The sequence below is a fragment of the Uranotaenia lowii genome, chromosome 2 (assembly GCF_029784155.1).
Source record: "Uranotaenia lowii strain MFRU-FL chromosome 2, ASM2978415v1, whole genome shotgun sequence".
Classification (NCBI taxonomy): domain Eukaryota; kingdom Metazoa; phylum Arthropoda; class Insecta; order Diptera; family Culicidae; genus Uranotaenia; species Uranotaenia lowii.
In genome coordinates this window covers 104789859-104808412 of record NC_073692.1, presented here as the reverse complement: position 1 = coordinate 104808412, position 18554 = coordinate 104789859, and the positions used below count along the sequence as shown (strand labels likewise).

The window sequence follows — 18554 nt, the reverse complement described above, 5'->3', positions numbered from 1 at the left end:
AATGAAAAAAAAAATTAATAAAGGGTTCATTTCATTAAAGCTCATACTATTTTTCAATGAAAAGTCCTAATCAATTGCAATTGGAATAACGGAACTTTCAGATTCAGGGTGGATTTGCAACTTAAATTATTAAGCTGGATTTCTACTTAAAATTTTGATCATTATTGTGTTGATGAGCTGCAGTATCGGCGATATAATTGGTGTGAGTTTGGTACTTCAGCCGTGTTGGTCAAAAATTAGAAAAATATCTTGAGCGATTATCTTGTTCCCGAGAAAACAGTCGAGTGATATCGGGATAATATTATCACTGGGTTAATCTCATCTGGGAAAAATTAATATATAGGCATGTTTTCGGAGCCTATGTTTTAAAAACTTTTTTTTTTTTTTTTTTTTGTTTCGATTATAGTCGTTTTACCATCTTTATGGCATTCGCGACTTCAATTTTGTTTTAAAAACTGTTTTTGGGGGTTTATTCTTGAACTCAATTTTTTTCAGATTTTGTTCATCACCTCTAATTTTAGAAGTAGAATTTTTGATATTTTTAAAAAAATTGTATAGATATAAATGTATAAAACAAGATTAAAAGAAACATAAACGGTCAGCAAATTTAATTAAACACTGTAAGTGCCTTAACAAAAGTAATTTGGTGAAAAACGGACTAGGGAATTTCAAGTTACAGCTGTTTTAGTTTGGCGGACCCAATTTTTTCCAATTTTTAGAATTTAAGGAAATTAATAAATTGTTTTATTTTAACAATCACCCCCACGGAGTGGAAAATTTTGAAAATTCGAAAGAACACCCACCAAGAAAAGTTCTATAGAAATTCCAAGGTTTGCGAGTATTTTGTAACGGTTTTTTGTCGCTTGGGGGTCCTATGGGGGGGTGATCACCCCGATCACCCCCCCATAGGACCACGCATGTATACAGCTAATAAATTTTTTGCCAAATAAGATACAAAGTTAAGGTCTTGGACAAAGTTGTTCAGCGGGAAAATTGTGTTTGGAGAATTTATAAATTGGCACAAAAACTATAAGCAGGCGCGGCTCCACAGAAGAATCTAAAATAATGTTGATTATTCAGTACAACATAATCAATTTTCCCATACAAACCTGAAACATCAAATTTATTCATGTATGTTAACTTCACTTAAAAATCCTGCATAAAATCATGCATGAGTTTTGAACCAAAACGATGTTTTTTAGATCCCGGGGTTTGAGAAATTAAAAAATGACCCAAATCGACTTAGTCTACCGCCCCATGCTAAATTTAGGCCAGATCGCTGAAGTACAACATGCATTGCACCAAATCCATTATAAATAACTATATCAAATTTTTCGTACGATTAGAACTTTTGCATACGGTTGTGCATGCAAACTCGATCTGGCGAAAGAAGTAGAAATTGTGTGCAAATAATTCTGCTGCAAAAAAAAATCATGAAATGAAATGATAAAGCAGTTGTTCACTTATACAAAGTTCTCAACGAAAGTTTGTTTATTGAAAAAAAAGTAAATTTGTAGGGGAGAGTGGAGTATCGTGGGTCTTGGAGAAACGTGGACGACCCTTAATATCTCGTATGTGTGTTGAAATAAAATTGTCAACCCAACTATCATCGTCGTCGTTCTGCGTAAGCCTATATTTCTATAAGTATGTTTTTTACTTGTGTACGCATAATGTGCGTCTTTTATTTAACTTTAAAAAAAATTACTTACATAACTAAACAAGCACCCACAAATTGCATCTCTTGGAAGTCTAAAGTTCATAATAAAAATATGTTCTTCAGACATCACCATCAATTTGCAAATCACAGCTTGCGAAGTATCATGGGCCACATAATGTGGGGTATCGTGGGCCACCTATGTTTTGGTGTTTTTATATACATTCAAAACTTATAATACATCTTTCTTATATGTAAAATTTTCTTATGCCAAATGAAGAGTTATGAATAACATTCGTGAATTTAAGTGAACGCGATAGAATCGAACGAAAATTAACGCGACCCAGGTTTTTGAATCAATTCGAATACACACCACCCTCTTTTTTGTTTCCTCACCTGAAATTACTTTAATATGACTAAATGAATTATTGAATTACAATTTTGGGTGAAGTTGCAAAGTTTATGAATTATTTGGTCATATTGGATTTGGTGGCCCACAATTCCGCACCATTTACAAAATGAAATAAAAACTTTTTTATTGATACAGACAGAACACGGGGAAATAAATTTAATAAAAAGTCAAATGTATAACCAAATGATACGTTAGGAATGTAGGAAACCATACCATTTATCCTTTCCTTTTTATCTTTTAAATAAAGAAGAAGGAGCAAAGAGTGGCGCACGATACCCTACTGTCCCCTACTAGAATTATCCGTTGAAAAATATAAAACCAACTGCAGAGAAAAGTTTATACAATACAGTATTGGAAACAAATAAGTAAACAGAAGTAAACAGCACAGTATTTCACACTTTTAATCAAATTTAGCTAATATTGGTATTGTTTTTATAAAGATAGGAATAAAAATCATGAATGTAGGTTGATTTTAAAAATAATTTTACTGTTCGTTCCATTTAAATCTATGTTTAATTCAATTACCGTAAAACGGGGTAACTTTGATCACCGGGGTAAATTTGACCAACAATAAACTCTTCCACATTATCATCAATAATTCAGTCTATAGTTTGAATTTTTGAAAACTGTTTTCTACATTTGAAAGCCTACTAGTTGAGTATCAAACCGGCAAAATTTGGTTTGCATTTGACATTTTTTTCTGTTAGTAAAAAATCTAATCTCAAAATCTTAAAATATCTTTTCCAAGGCTCGCAAACAAACAGCTTTCCTGATGATTCTAAAAAGCATTTAGAAGCAAACGGGTTGTTTAATGTGAAAGAACAACTTGTTTTCTTTGTATATAAACAGTTATAGTGCTATTTTTATAGTCATTTAATGATAAATTTTTAATATTTAAAAATTAAGGACATTTTCCAAGATTAAGCCCGTAGTGGAAAAATGGATAGGAACCCTATCACATCGTTAAATTTGAAGAAAAAATTAAAATGGAAATAATGGGAGGGCCTAGGGGAATGTGTGAAGTTAAAATTTCATTTGTATTTCGAAGCTCAAACTATTTAGCAATTATACATTTTATTGCCCCTAAATGTAGGCAGCATCATAGTTCTTTTTTCGATTATACATATTTTTTAAATAAAACGTTAAAAATCAAGGTTAAATTGATAAACTAGCATTTGTAAATATTATGAAGGTATTTTGTATCCTTTATGATCAAGAAAACTCGTTAATACCGTCAGAATAGAGACTGATCAATGTCACCCCAAAAAATTAAATTCTGAACAGAGACGCAAACGATTTTTAAAACAAATTTAAAGAGGTCTAAAAAATTTCTGCATCCATGTTTTACGTTCATAAGAGTCCAGTACTGGTTTTAAAAATATAAAACATGCCACATTCCCCTTAGCAGAAAAAATAATCGAAATATATTGAAAAAAGTGATCAATATTACCCCGGATTACGGTACCAAATTAAACCCTTCACATAAAGGTCCAAAAAAGTCAAGCGAAGTGTTCTTTTCTAAACTCAAAATTTTACCATTTTTTTTATCAAAGTTCTACAATTCTATAACAGTTTTTAGAAAATTCCCTCACTTGTTGATATTTACAAATAAGGTTTCAAATATTGAATTTCAATAAGGTTAGACTTAGCTTGATAGCAGTGATTGAAATCCTCACCAATTTTCTCATCAGAGGCTCTCAAAATACACGCTTTGAGGCCTCGCATAGAAATACAGGAGACGATACATAGGGGAAAGGTTTCCTAAATGGGCCTATCTGGTTAAATGACCCTACGGCTGTTTAATGAAATGGCTGACTAGACAGCTTATCTGACCAATTTTGAGAGTTATACGCTTAGAACATAAGGCAAGAAAGAATTTTATGAATTTACAAACTCAAAAAAATTTAAAAAATCATACAAGGTTTTGATACATTTTGATGTAATATTTCGACTTTTAAAGATTATACGTAAAGAAGCTTAAAACAAAAACTAGGATGGGTTTTGTTTCTTATTCAAATGAACTTAAGAAATTAAACATATTTCAGCTTTTGTGGAGGTTTAATAATGATTATATAGTGGAATAATAGAGTGTTTTTGTATGCCCCCATCATGTTTGTAAAATGCCTCCATCCTAAAATAACAGGTTAAATAGAATAAATAAATGATTTTTATCATTAAAACTTCAAATCTAAGCTCTGAATAACATCTTAAGAGAGAATTGAAGATCTAAAAACAGATTTGATAAAGTTTTTCTCATGGATGAACTGCCTCCATAGTATGGCAACCCTAACTTTTGTTTTATTCCATAAAATTATAATATACATAGATTTTTATAAAACTTCAGCTTTATCATACGGAAATTATTACTTTCTAGCAGTTTCAATGGAATTATACGGAAATATTGCCCAAAAAACAGAAATTTTGTTCAAAACATAAATAGGCGCATTTAGCCCGCACGGTTTGAGGTTCGGCATTTTAGACAACATTTATAATAAAATCATTTTCTTGGAAACAGAAGAAAATTTTAACATAAAAATTACTCCAATGTATAGTAAACAAATACCTACACACGTGTATATAGTTTTTGTACACATATTCGATGTGATATTTGATTAAATCAGTGTTCTGCTTAATAGGCGCATATAGCCCGCTCCTCCCCTATACATTCATTCAAACAGGGGACTGAGATAAACGGAGAATCATCGTCAATGATCAAACAAATTTTGCTGCCAATGGTTGAATTTGTGGTAATTGGTTGCAATTTGTTAGAGACAATTAAAAGGTTTAAGTTAAAATGAGAGAAACCGGTGCTCAGAGAGAGTGAAAATGTGCTAATTGTTGCAAATTGTTGCGATTTGTTAAGCAGTTGTTGAATTTTGATCTTTACCATTCCAAATGCAAAGAATTCTCTCTCCACTACAATCCCTTGGATAATTCAGAAAATAGCTCGAATTTTCACGATCCGAAAACTTGCCGAAAAATATGTGAAAAGCTTAGGTTAAAATCATTCCTGATTTTGTGGTTTTAGAGCTGCTTATTAACTTTAAAATTCGATGTCTGTAATCAGATTTCGGATTCTGTATCCAGTTTAACATTCTTGAATTTCAGTTTTTTAATAAATGACACAAAACCGTTAATTGAATTTCAAGATTTAATTAGCAGCACTTTCCTTATTCGAACATCATCATTTCAGAATAAGAAGGAAAATACTTGAAATTATGAACAATTTTTAAGAAATTGATTTAAAATTTTTATTTTTATCTCTTATACTGAATCGGTACTTAAGAAAGTTTCATGATGGTGATCCAGAATAGAAGCAGTGTCATTATTTGACATTTTAATTTAAATTCACTAGTTGAATTTCGAATAAACAACCGATGAAAAAATCAGATTCAACATCAGAAATTCAGAATTCTAATAAGAGTTCCTGGTTGAGCTTGAAGTTTTATAACCAGAAGTTTTATATCACTGTGAGAATTTTATTAGGGATTCAAAAAGCAGGACTGCCATGTTACGCCGAAGTAACGCATAAACCAATTTTGTTTTTAGCGAATAATAGCGGTTTTCTCTTTTTTCTCTTTATTCGTAAATCTGGGACTTTTCATAAAATGTGATCTATAGAATTTGTGTAAAGATTGATGACAAATGCTGCCTTTTGAAACACAATTCTTCAGTTTGCGTAAAATTCGTACAATTGCTTCAAATGGATACGCCTCAGTTCGGCGTATAAACGTTTGTTTTGGTTTGACGATTCTCCGTCGGTGCGATGTTTATCCATAGTCTCATATCGTTTTTCAGTTGAAATGGAGAGGGCGTAGAATTTCTTAAATTGTATTCGAGTGAGGAAGAAATATAGGGAGTTAAAAAGAGGGTGACCAAAATTGCCCGAAATCAAAGAGGTGAAATTCGTCAGAGGATCGTTTTCGTTTCATTATACATCTTGTTATTAAGTTGATTGGAAGCGATTTTCATTATTCACAGTGAAACAACTCAAGGAAGTATCGCGCCCGGACTTAAACCCTAGATCATCGCTTCACTTTAGAAATTAAAACAGAGGAATAAAGGTTGAAAGAAAAAAACGATTTTAAAGAAAATTTGTTCTCTAATGCCAGATACTAATAAAGATTTTTTGGGAAAAGCTCGATGAAAAAAAAGGTTTTTGGAGGAGGAATTTATAATTATTCTTTTTTTGTGATTTTCTTACTAGATAACTATCCGAAATTCTAAAAACTGGAATTCTGCTCGTTAATCAAATTTTTAAATAAATATTACTATTCATTTCACCACACCAACGAATTGATTAGTAATAAAAAAAAAACAAAGTAAAATTTATGAAAAATAAGTTTTATTATTCTACAATTGTCAAATAATTTCTGTAGTTTTTAATAAATGTCGATGGTGACATTTGCATTAAAATTTTATTTTATTCAATCAGACTCGACGACTTATTTTTTTAAACCCTTTTTTTCTGAATAAGGGAGGGGGGTCTCTCTATTTTATTTTAAACAGGTCGTCATGTTGAAAAATGATTTTTTTTTTCAAATCTGAGGAATGTCACTTGAAAATTATACGGGTTATTGAAATTGTTCTAAATCACTTTCAAAAATGCATGAATATGCGTCACTTCGGCGTATAAATCGCACTTTTGGCGATTCGTTTTTTTTCGATTTTCTCAAAAACTGTTCTATATTTTCTAGATTTGTTGAAAGCATTTGAAAGCTCATAGGAAAACGCACAAAATAGCGTCAAAAAGTCAAAATCGAAAAAAGTCATATCACGGCAGAGGAGTTTTCAACAGTAGAAAATAAAACTGAATTACATGCTGATTTTCGTAAATAGAAAAAGTTTTCTATAAAATTAAATAAATAAACAACCTTTAATGTAAAATAACTTAAACCCGAATAATTATATAGAACCTTTACATGTTTTAACTATAAGTTATGTATGCATTTCCCAAGCAAAAAAGTGATAGAAAAAATTGGTCACCAAACCCCCCATGAGTCGCTTCTTCCTAGGAACCTATAAAGGTGTATGTATTACTCTTTTTTATTCTCTAATTCAAAATAGGAATTATAAACTTAATTCTAACTTCGTCCATCTGTAACAAGCATGGCCGTAGGAACGGGGGGGGTTTTGGGGGTTAAACCCCCCCCATGAGGTTCCAAAAAAGCAAGCTAGGTATTCTACTCTAGACTCAAAATTTTAAATTCATAATCAAATAATGATAATAGAGCAAAGATATTCAAGAGTAACTATCTGGACTAAAAACTAATGCAAAAACCTCTAAAATCCATCCCAAGCTTTAAATTCTGCTACAGTTTCCAAAATTTTCCGACTGATTCATAGAATAAGGTTGTCAGATTTTTTCAGCACGTATCCGGGTAGGACAAATCCAGGCTCTTTTATATTAAAACCTGGCAAAAGCCGGGTATTTGATTTAAAAATTGTCGACCAATACCGGGCATTTTTGGTCAAAACCAAAGAATTGCTCATCAAAAATGTAGAAAAAAACTTTAAAAACCTTTCATGATTATTTTTTTGAGACTTGCTGCAAAAATTTTGGGCACATTAATTAGAAAAAATTACTACACAATTTTTTTTTTTTAGTTTGATTTAAGAATGAGAATGAAATCAAACCCGGGCCAAATCCGGGCTTTTCCAATGAAATCCGGGAAACGGGGCGGACCGGACTTTTCTCAAATTTTATTTTAAATATCCGCCAATCTGGTTTAAACCATGCAATCCGGCAACCTTATTATAGAAATTCAGTTCTGAATATTAAATTTTAAATCAAACTTATTTTGAAGGTACTGGTTCCATATTCCCATAACCAAAATTATATTTCGACATATTTTCATATTTCTGATTCTGTATCAAGTTTAGGATTCTTGATTTTCAGTTCGAGTATAATCATAAGAAATTAGGAATGAAAAGCTGCTTTGAAATTCTGGTTCAAATTTGGTTTTGCATTTCATATAAAATTTGAATAATCACATGCATTTTCAGTAGATTTCAAAATATAAAAAAAGAAGAATTTTGTTTAATATTCATATTCGAAGTTCTTAAACTTTATTGTAGAACAAAATTTAAACATTGAAAGATTCTAGGTGGCGATCCAAAGTTGAAAACTTAGATTCAGATTCATCATTTGAAATTCTCATTTTAAACCAGATTCACAAAACAGATCAAAAATCAATAATTGAAATGATGAATGAAGAATCAACCAGCTCAACAAAGTTTAAATAACAGATCATGAATGAAGGCTCTGAGGCTTGGCGAATTTGAGTGAATTTTCAAAGTTTTGATTCCTGCAAAATATCCCAAATTATATTGAAAATAAATCATCCACAAGATTTTTATTATGGAATTGATTCTTCATGAAAAATATTTCCAATTAAATTTTCACTTAAAAAATCTGCATAAATACTTTATATTTTCAGTGTATTGTTTAGCATTATTAAAACTGCAGTTTTTAAAGCCTAATTTCAAACTAAAATCATAAATTAAGTTCAAGTTTGCATCAAACATATTTGATTCGAAATTTTTCTATCTCTTACTGTTTTTATTTTGTCAAATTTATTTATTTTCATCGAAGGTTAGAATCTTAGAATTTGCAAAAGAGTGTAGAAGATTGGGGTTGTTTGATTTGAGTATAGATTTTTTTTTTATAAATTGAAGGTTACCCTAAAAAGAATTCATTTCATGCTCAAATCAAATAACTTTGATCTACCAGACATTAAATCAAATTCAAAAATTTTAACCATCTATGAAAGCAAATTTCATATATTGGATTTAATTTAAAAATTAAGCTCACCCTTTAGGCTACGAACCACTGTTTTAAAATAACTTTTTTAAGGTTTAATTAAACTACACTTTACCATCCTTGTGGCATATGTGTCTTCTTTAAAGTTACGATTTCATACAAAAACTATAAATGAGTTCTTAAAAATGAATAATTTGTTTAATTTTTTTTTTATTCGTGTATTGTTGGGCAAAAAATCATAGGTAAAAATAAGTCACCAAAACCCCCCCCATGAGTCGGTTCTTCCTACGGCCCTGGTAACAAGTAACCACAACTAGTTTTACCCAAAACTGACAATTTCTTTTGTTAAAACTGCATTAGCAGTGCACAGCATGTGGATCAATTGAGGCACCAGATTTGGATTTTAAACGATGAATTACTAGAAAAAGTGCTGTTTCTTGGGCTGTGCGTCAAATGACGGTTTTTGCTCATATAGGGTAGAGGCCCCTAAGACAAAGGCTTAAGGAAGCTTTTTTCATTAGTTCAATAGAATTGCCTTCCATGTTGATTTGAAACTGATATTTATTCATTGAACTATATTTCGAATACTGTTTGATGAAACTATGTAGGAAATAGATCAATCCATTACGTACTTTTGAGTCAATTGAGGATTTATTTTTATCATTCAAGTTCCTCCATTATCGTACCAGGTCCCTAATTCCGTCGTACAAGGAGACCGCAATTGTCTCAATTTATTCCACCCTCTTCAGAAATACATTTAAAATTTTGCGGTTGCGGTTCATGCAATTAGCATCAGCTTACATCGAACGGATCAACCGCGCAGGATAACAGCAGAAGTTCTCTCGAGTAACCAGTCGCAATAATCTATAAAACTAGGATAGCTTTATTCTGAACAGGTCTACCATTGCTTGGCTAATGCATCTGCTGGCAGCAAAGTATTATACCTTCTATTCAATTCTGCCGAAATTGTCTCAAACTATTCCTCCCTCATGAGGGATAGATTTGAAATTTTGCGGTTGCGGTTCATACAAATGCGATTATTTACTTCGTACGGATCAACCGTGCAGGATAACTGCAAAGTTCGAGAGAGGTCTAAGTCGCAATAAAATGGACTTGCCAAGAAATCCCAAGGTAGCGTTTTTGTAGCAAGGTACCATTGCTTGGCTAAAATAATTGCAGGCAGCACAATATTAGACCTTACAAATTGAATCCACCCTGCAAATGTATTTTGTACCAACACACTCTCCAACGGACAGGGCTGCCATGATCCAGGATTTGTCTGTAAAATAAGATTTTATAACATTCATACAGATATTTTCCACAAATTACAATGCACTAATTTTCACAGAAACTGCACATATTCAAAGAACATTAACATTTTTAATAGTACTATATGTTTTTTCTTCGTAATGAGACTGAATATTAAGACATTTGAGGAGAGACAGAATCGCTCTTGCGTTTGGTCAACATGTGTATTCTTATCAATGTGGGAACCCTGGCGAAGGATATCGAAACAAAGCAACGCCACGTTGATGCGTGTAATGCACATTAGACTGGTCCAGCTCATCTATTCGTGTTTTTTTACGAGCGATAAAAGTTTTTGCAAATATGTTTTTTTTTCGGAAATTGACGCTTCGTTATTCTTACATTTTGTTGTTGTCAAGGTTGCAAATAAGAAATCAGTTAAATGTTTTTGGGAAATGACGTAAAGGTATTCAACTAAAATTAAACTTTTCGACTTTTTTCATTCAAACTGTAATATGTCAAAAACGACAAAACATCTTTTGTTGCAAATTTACTGAGAATATATAAAAATGAAGCAAACATGAGTCAAGTTTCAAAACTTATATGGTAGGAATCAGAATATAAGCAGGTTCGAATTGGTTGGATTTTGAACGACTTTATGTACAAAAAATCAAATCTACCGATTTTTTATCTCAACTTGCATTGAGATCCAAACCAGAGACTCATGAATTTTAATTTCAAAATTTTAATGATCCATTCATTCAAATTTTCTTGTCATTTTGACTTTCAAAGGAAATTAAATGCATTGTTTTTCCATGCATCGTTACAATTCAGTAGAAATCGAGGTTTTCTGTGCAGGAATTCAAATGTTTTCCTCGAGTAGTTATTTATTTATTTTTATTTACATAGTATACCGTCTCACGACATAACTTGATGAACATAATTCCTATAATTCACTTGGTCCAAGGCAACCGTTCTCCAATTTCTCGGGCACCCCACGTTCGCCAGATCACGCTCCACTTGGTCTAACCACCTCGCTCGTTGCGCCCCCGTTCGTCTTGTTCCTCGAGTAGTTATTGATTCCAATTCAAAGAATATCTGAAAACTTTTAGTTTTAGTTTTTAAGGATCTCTCAGTGACCATTCTGTAGAGCAAAGCGTTTGGTCGTATGTGAGATATTGCAGTTTGAATGAAAGAAGTTCAAAAAGTCTTATTTTCATACAATAGACGTGTCTCATGTTTTGAATACTTGAGACAATGTTTAATGTCATCAGATAATAAAACCAAAAAAAATCATATTTTAAAATATAAAATTTTAAAGAAATAATGTCATTGGAGTTGAACGTTAGAAATGTTTAAAGTATGAGATATTCTTGCGTGCACCATAACGTCTATTTAATTATGCACGGTACTGGTAGTAAATAATTTGAAAAACACCAACCACTTTGCTGAAAAATCCATCAATTTTTTGTTCATTTAAAACCATGCATTATAAGCAATGCTGAATACATTCAAGTAATTTAATAATATAAATTGACTTTTTGCACTTATATCCCAGCGTATTAAGTTCCCAGCTTGAATGAGGTCAAATAAACAAAATTACTTGGAAATCCATTATGTTCATTCTTTAAGAGTCCGTCTGTGGTCAGCAAAAATAGTAAAAATGAACCGGTCTAATTCCAATTAATGCCAAACGGTTTCCTATGCTTGTCGCAAAATTACGACGAATTATGGGATCCGAGCGATTCGATTTCTATCGAAAATTGACAAATTTACATACATCAGATTAGTTTGAGGTCATTTTTCTAATCTTATTTCAACATTTTTCTGTTGGATTTTATGATTTTGATCGTTACAGGCATTGATAGGAAGCGTTAAAGCAAAGAAACACGTTTGAGGGATCACTAAGTTCGTCTTTCAATATGGCGGAGTGCGCCAATAATTCATTTCACCTCGCGATTTCAAAATCAAGTATCTCAAAAAATAGTTTCAAAAGTGACAAATTTGTGATAGAAAATAATTTCACAGGCGTAAGTTTATCATGTGAAGTAGCTAATTAAAGTGGAAAGTGATTTTTCGGCTCTTAAACATGCATTCATGAATTAAGACGAATCAGAGGGATACGACGGAGGTTGGTGCCCCTACCCTATGTTTATTCGATGTCTTTTGGGTCATCAAGCATCAGTGTAAAACTTGAGAAGATTTCAGGGCCAACATGTGAAAAGGGTATTAAAGATATAGTGAACAAAACCCGTTTCAGTGGATCCAAGCAGCTCATTATGAGCTCATCATACTTATCACAAAAACCGTTTGTAGTTCATCAGTTCATTAGCTTTAAAATGCAATTTGTGCGAAGGATCTAAAAGATATATAGTCGTATGATGATGACATTTTCCCCACAAAATTGGGTTATAAACCCCTTACTCAACAACAAAGCAAACGGTCTAGATGCAAAACATTGAAACGGGGAAAATGCGAAGAGCTATTCGCTCACACTGATACAGATAAAAATAAGCTTTTTGTCAAAATTGGGGGAATTTTTTTCTCCATTTCACTCACACATATGAGGCATACAGTACAAAGCTAAGGGTGTATAAACCATTCAGAAGAAATTCATAAATACTCCAGCTGGGTTTTATAAACAATGGCGAGCTAACAGATATTAAGAATGATCCTACGTACCGTTTTAGTCATATAGACATGAAAGTTTCCACGTGAATTTTAATTAACGATTTAAAAAAGGTTGGAAAATTTTTAAACGCGTTTTTCTCGAAACGTCATAAATGAACATTGACCCTTGTCACATGTTGGTGCTAATTTGGTTGATTCCTGATTCAGTATAGAAAATGGTATGGAAGAAGACATTTTTGCGTAATAATTCATCCAGATAATTCAAATAAGTTTGAAATGAAATTTGTCTTTAATCATTGGTTTTCCATATTCTAAAGCTCCATTTTTGGTAACATTTCAGATTGCTAAATATATCATGAAAAAATTTATAGATAACCATTTGAAAATAAAAAACCTGATATCAATGAAAACTATTTAAGAAAGGCAGGTTTTTCCTGCTAAAGCTTTCACAAATTTCAACAAGTGTTTTTGTCACGGTTAAATTAGTCAACCAATTCATTGGCTCTGCAAAGCTGGTTTTTGCCATTTTTCTTTTCAACCTACGGGAATACAGCTTTTAACCAAGCAGTCAAAAACGCAAAACTAAATAAAAATATTTTGAAAACATTATTTTATTTCATAACAACGAATGTTGTTTCTGGGGTTAAAGTAAGTTTCATGGTTGGTTTACATGAAATTTTCTGCAAGAATCAAGAAATATTAAAAAATTAAAGATAAATTTTTAAGAAGTTTCAGTACATCTCTAGCGATTTTTGATTGAAAAAAATTGCAATCCCAAACCGATTTCTACACCAAATTAATACTCGTTGCGCTAATTCAGGACTGAATGAATTGCTTCCAAAATTTTATTGCTATTTGTGACAGTGAAAACAACTAAAAAAAAAAGTTATGAGAGGAGTAAAAATGTAAAAAAATTGGAAATTTTATAAAAAAAAAACTAATAGCGGTCTAATGCATATATGTTTGTGATGGAAAACAATGATCTCGATAGATGAGGTTGTATGACATGAGGACATATTTTATCAACAAAGAATATCTTGTAGAAATTCAACCGACTCTACACGAGACCTCTGTATTTCATTTGTTCCTGTGCTTAAAAAAAGATTTATACATTCAAATCCGCTTGAACAACTCTTGATAAACTCTCCGATGATTGGAGAAATTTCTAGTGAGTTTTTGCCCCAACGATGATACGAATCTTTTTTTTTCCTCTCTCTGTTCTATAAGAACAGCAGAACTCGTGTAAAGCTTTCATGCGGAACAGCAGCATCCGGAAGAAAATAAACTACTATATCTTGCCGCACTTCCTTAGCCAGAGAGAGAGACAGAGATGTATTCCTGATCCACCAACAAACAACCGGAAAAAATAAAAACTTACCATTGCCGGAACAGAATATCATCCGTTTCATCCGAGATAGTCTAGTTTCTTTCTCTTCTGGCTTCAGCCAACTTTTTCCATTCCCGGTTCATTCGACCGAACGGCTCCCGTATGAGCTGCTCCGCAGTTTCTCATTCCCATTTTATCTGCTAATGTTTTTTTCTACTCCTACAATTTTCATCCTTTTCCAAGGTAAAAGAGAAGAAGACCCATGTCCGGACCCCGAAGCCACCGTTTCTGGATTTCACGCCGCTCAAAATGCCCTCGGTGCGGATGCTCTCGATTTCTGCGGCCACGGCAGCGTTTGGCATCTACTCTCCTATCTTTTTCCTGGTAAGTTCTGGGTACAAGCTAGATTGGTATACGGCAATCGAGTAGGTCCATTTATAACTAAATGAGCTAGGGAACGTCACAGAAAAATGGTGCACGGAATTCGTTCAATATTAATGAAAAGCTTCTTCTTCATTTGAATTGTTTAATGTGATTGAAATTGAAGATATGTTAGATGTTAATATAGTGTTTAGGTTATTCACTACAATGTGTGCTAAAGAAAGATTGATTTAAATTCCTGTTCAAATATATGCTATACGATACGCTTACCTGCAACTGAAAGTCTAATCCCACCGCCATCGATTTCTTACATTTCATCAATCAACTTGAGGAGTTATCTCCCTTGAGGGCTCTTCAACGATTTGACGGAGGCGTTGCCGATGCTCTTGAGAAAGATTCGGAAAGTGTCAACGATGTGGTTGACAAAGTTTCTTTGTTAAAGTTGTCCTTGCAGGAGGCAGCTTTAATTCCAAAAATATTGATTCAAGGCAAATAAACGGTTAGGAAAAAAGCTGTGTCTCGAAATTGTGTTACTGTAACCTTGATATTTGTGTTCGGCGTTTGGTGGCATGAAAGCCAACAGTCAGGTAAGAGCGTTGAAAAAGACGTGGAAAAAGTCTCATTTTAGGAGGCAACCCGCTTTTCGCAAATTGAAGAAAAGAATCTCATATTCTTTCGTCTACCCTTTTGAAAAGAATTCGCGAGCTGATACTCTCACTCGGTATGGCTAATAGGGCTTGCGCTCCAATTGTTGGCTACCTTAGCTATGACTTGTGCTCATAATGAACAAATTATATTTTACTCCAATATCTTGAAGAACATGGCAACAACTGGGTAACTGACCCGTTTGCTTTAATGTTTCCCTTTCTAAATTGTCATCCTTGGGATACCTTCAAGCTTTCCTTTGAAATGATGGCCCAACCATCCAGCAAAGTACGGAGGCCTGAAAAAATAAAATTGTTTCCGCTTTAAGGACTAAACCGATGAAATTTTGAACAATATTGGTACAATTTTTTTAAAGAAATAATGCTTCAAATTTTCAGTACACAATCGAAGTCCAAGAGGCTTTTTTTCTTAATTAAAGGCCAGTTCAATGACATATTTCCCATCAGATGCACACTCCTTTTTTTTAAACTCAAAATTAAGTTTGAACGAGGTTCAAAACATAGTTCGATTCTATGAACTTAAAGTTAACTTCCCTTTTTCCTTCTTGCAATGGTTCAAAACGGAGTACCCATTCGTGCCATTTTTGTCCAGCCGCTTTCAAGTAGCTACGAGTAAAGGCATAAAAAAGTTTAAATAGGAATTCGGTTGTCGAACTTGGACTGACGGGACTGAGTTTGACTGAAATATTTTGGGAATTACCTCAAAACTGACTTAATAGAGCCAGTTTTTAGGTAATTTCCAACATATTTCAGTCAAACTCAGTCACGTCAGTCTATGGATTCAAGTGAAATTGAAATAAAGAATATCATCTAAGACTTGAATGTCAAAAATAGAAATATAAAAAAAAAGTTTCACGTATGGTAATACCTTGATCATAAGAAGAAAAGGTTGCGATAACGAAATTCTTTTAGAGGAGGTAAAGGCGTAATATCCACCTTAAGGAGGATGCATATTTAACCATAGAAAATATAAAACAATATATTAATTACAAAATTGTGTTTGGACACTAACAAAGTCTATTTCCTAACTGGCTGAAACTTGAAAAAGTAGATTAAAACGTTTAGAGATGCATTTTCAAATTTTTGCCGAAAGCTGAAAATCGATCACCAATGAGGCATATAATCAGAACCCCCCTGGGCAATATAAGCACCATAAATCGGGGCAGGATGAGCATTTTCTGCCGAATAATCTAGCAGCAAATTAAATTCGATGAAGTCAACTGAGTTTTAAGCGACAGCTTGACTCGTTTCATCTGATGATTTGGCCTTTTGGTAAGGTGTCGGATATTTTACGGCATTAAATGCTCATCGTTCCTCAAGCAATGGTGATTTTTTCGCCCCGAGTCTATGAAAAATTTAATAATGGTATATTACAAATCAAGATGGATTAACGTTCATAAGAGTTTACTTTCTGATGCTCAAAATAATATTTTCGTCACTTTAGAACCTAATTGGTTTTTTTTTAATATTTCCGAAAATATGATAAGAATATTTCTTTTTCGCTGAAAAATTTATAATGAAAAGCGAACACAAAATTATTGCGACATCGAAAATGTCTACCAATTTTTTTAAAACGTTTAGAATCAAAACAAAATTTTTTGAAGTAAATATTATATAGTTTTATACATATATTTACTTCGAAAATCAAAAGAAAAACTGATCGATGGATTGTAAAATTGAACTCATTTTCACTCGATGCCCTCCATCAAAGTCTTTACAGTGTCATCCGGTACCAGTTTCTCAGTTTTTCCTATTTTCATAGCTTGTCCTTCTCGTCTTTGACTGTCTTCTTGCTTTTCCGAAGTTCCCGTTTCATTATTGCCAGTACTGCTCCACTGGATGCAGCTCCGGACATTTTGGCGGGTTCCTGTCCTTTGGAACATAATGGATAGAATTGGCCTCATATCACTTCAGGACACATTTAGAATAACTGGCATGATGCCAAATCTGGCCAAAATAGCGGAGGTTTGTCGTGCTGCTGCAAGAACTGCAAAAGGCGCTTCCCGAGGCTCTCAGATAAAGTTTTGGTTTTATAAGGGGCTTGAGGAGTCCAATAAAACTATCGGTGTTGCTTGGGATTTACTGTACCTTTTGCCACGAAAGGCTCCTCAGCTCGTAAGAGCAGATGGCCTGCCGAACGAGATATTTGGAGGTGAACTTCGACATTTTCTTTTTCTTAAATTTTTCGTTCATATCGAACTTGCTCTTGCCGGTGAAAAACTTCAACCCCGGAAATTAGAATCGGCTTCTATATACATTTCGTCGTCCATCACACAGCAGCCATATTTTGTCAGAATCTTAGAGCGAAGAGTTTCCGTGCCCGAGTTTTAGCCGCCGATTGTTGCCGCTCATCGCGGTTTGAGAAGTTCTGTACATTGTATCAATGTAGCCCAGCTCTCTTCTTTGCATTCTGGACGTAGCTCTGCGACATTAGACTGAGTCGATTTGGGGTAATTTTTGAATTTCTCAAACCCTGGGATCTAAAATGGTTCGTTTTGGTTAAAAAGTCATCCATAATTTTTTTTGCAGATTTTTGAGGTAACGTTTACATGAATAAATTTGAACTTTTATGTTTGCATGGGAAAATTGAATATTTTGTACTGAAAAATCAACATCATCTTCTGTGCAACCGAGCCTTCTAACGGTTTTTGTGCCAATTTAAAAAGTCCGGAAATTTTCTGCTGAACAACTCTGTCGAAGACCGTAACTTCGTATCTTATTGGACAAAAAAGTTATTAGCTGTTCAACAGGGGTATGTCTTTTCGCATTGATAAACAATAAATTCAATAGACACCACTGCTGGGTGCCTTGCGAGCTATTGCATGACTACTTTTCATGCAATACTTCGCGGTTTACTTACAGGTATTCCGACATCCGTGTATATACCTGACCAGCTGGCAACTGATTGAACATGCGTATTATATAGTCAGTTATAGAAGAAGCACATCTTACCTGTCCGGCCACTTATGGGATTCAAAACCTAAAAGTTTTTCTTGCCGATACCGGGAATCGAACCCAGTACGCCTGGCGTACCAATATCATAAACAATTTCAACCATTTGTTTTCAGGTAGTTAATGCCTTTACTGAATATGCTGATCAAGTTGTTTTGAATCCTATGTTAAAATTACAATAAAACACAAACTTAGAAGTTTCTTTCAAGCTTTTTTTTGCATGTTTTATAAAAAGGCATGGGTCCAACTAGTAGGTGAAAAATGTGTTGCTTGACGCTATCATTAATCCATTCCGCTTTTCTTTTCAAAGCTGTGAATGACAGAAAATCCCATAAAACCCCCACAACATAGGTATAAGTTGAAAAGCATCAACGAGTAGAAGTCGAATTTCGCTATCAGATCCATCTTGAAATCAAGATAGCGTCTTACGTTAAAATTTAAAATGCTGTAAAATAAAGAAAATCAAATGTTACCTCCACAATATGAGTATTGTGTGAAAGTGCTAAACAAAAGGTAGTCGAATT

The 18554-nt window shown here is 33.2% G+C and overlaps 1 protein-coding gene across 1 annotated transcript in view; it reads left to right on the top strand.

Moving 5' to 3' along the window:
- Positions 1-18554, top strand: part of LOC129741743 (monocarboxylate transporter 7-like) — a 130054-nt gene that overhangs the window by 68772 nt on the left and 42728 nt on the right. The window contains exon 5 of the mRNA XM_055733522.1: positions 14276-14416. Within this exon, the coding sequence (XP_055589497.1) occupies positions 14276-14416 (141 nt within the window). The remainder of the gene's footprint in view (positions 1-14275; positions 14417-18554) is intronic.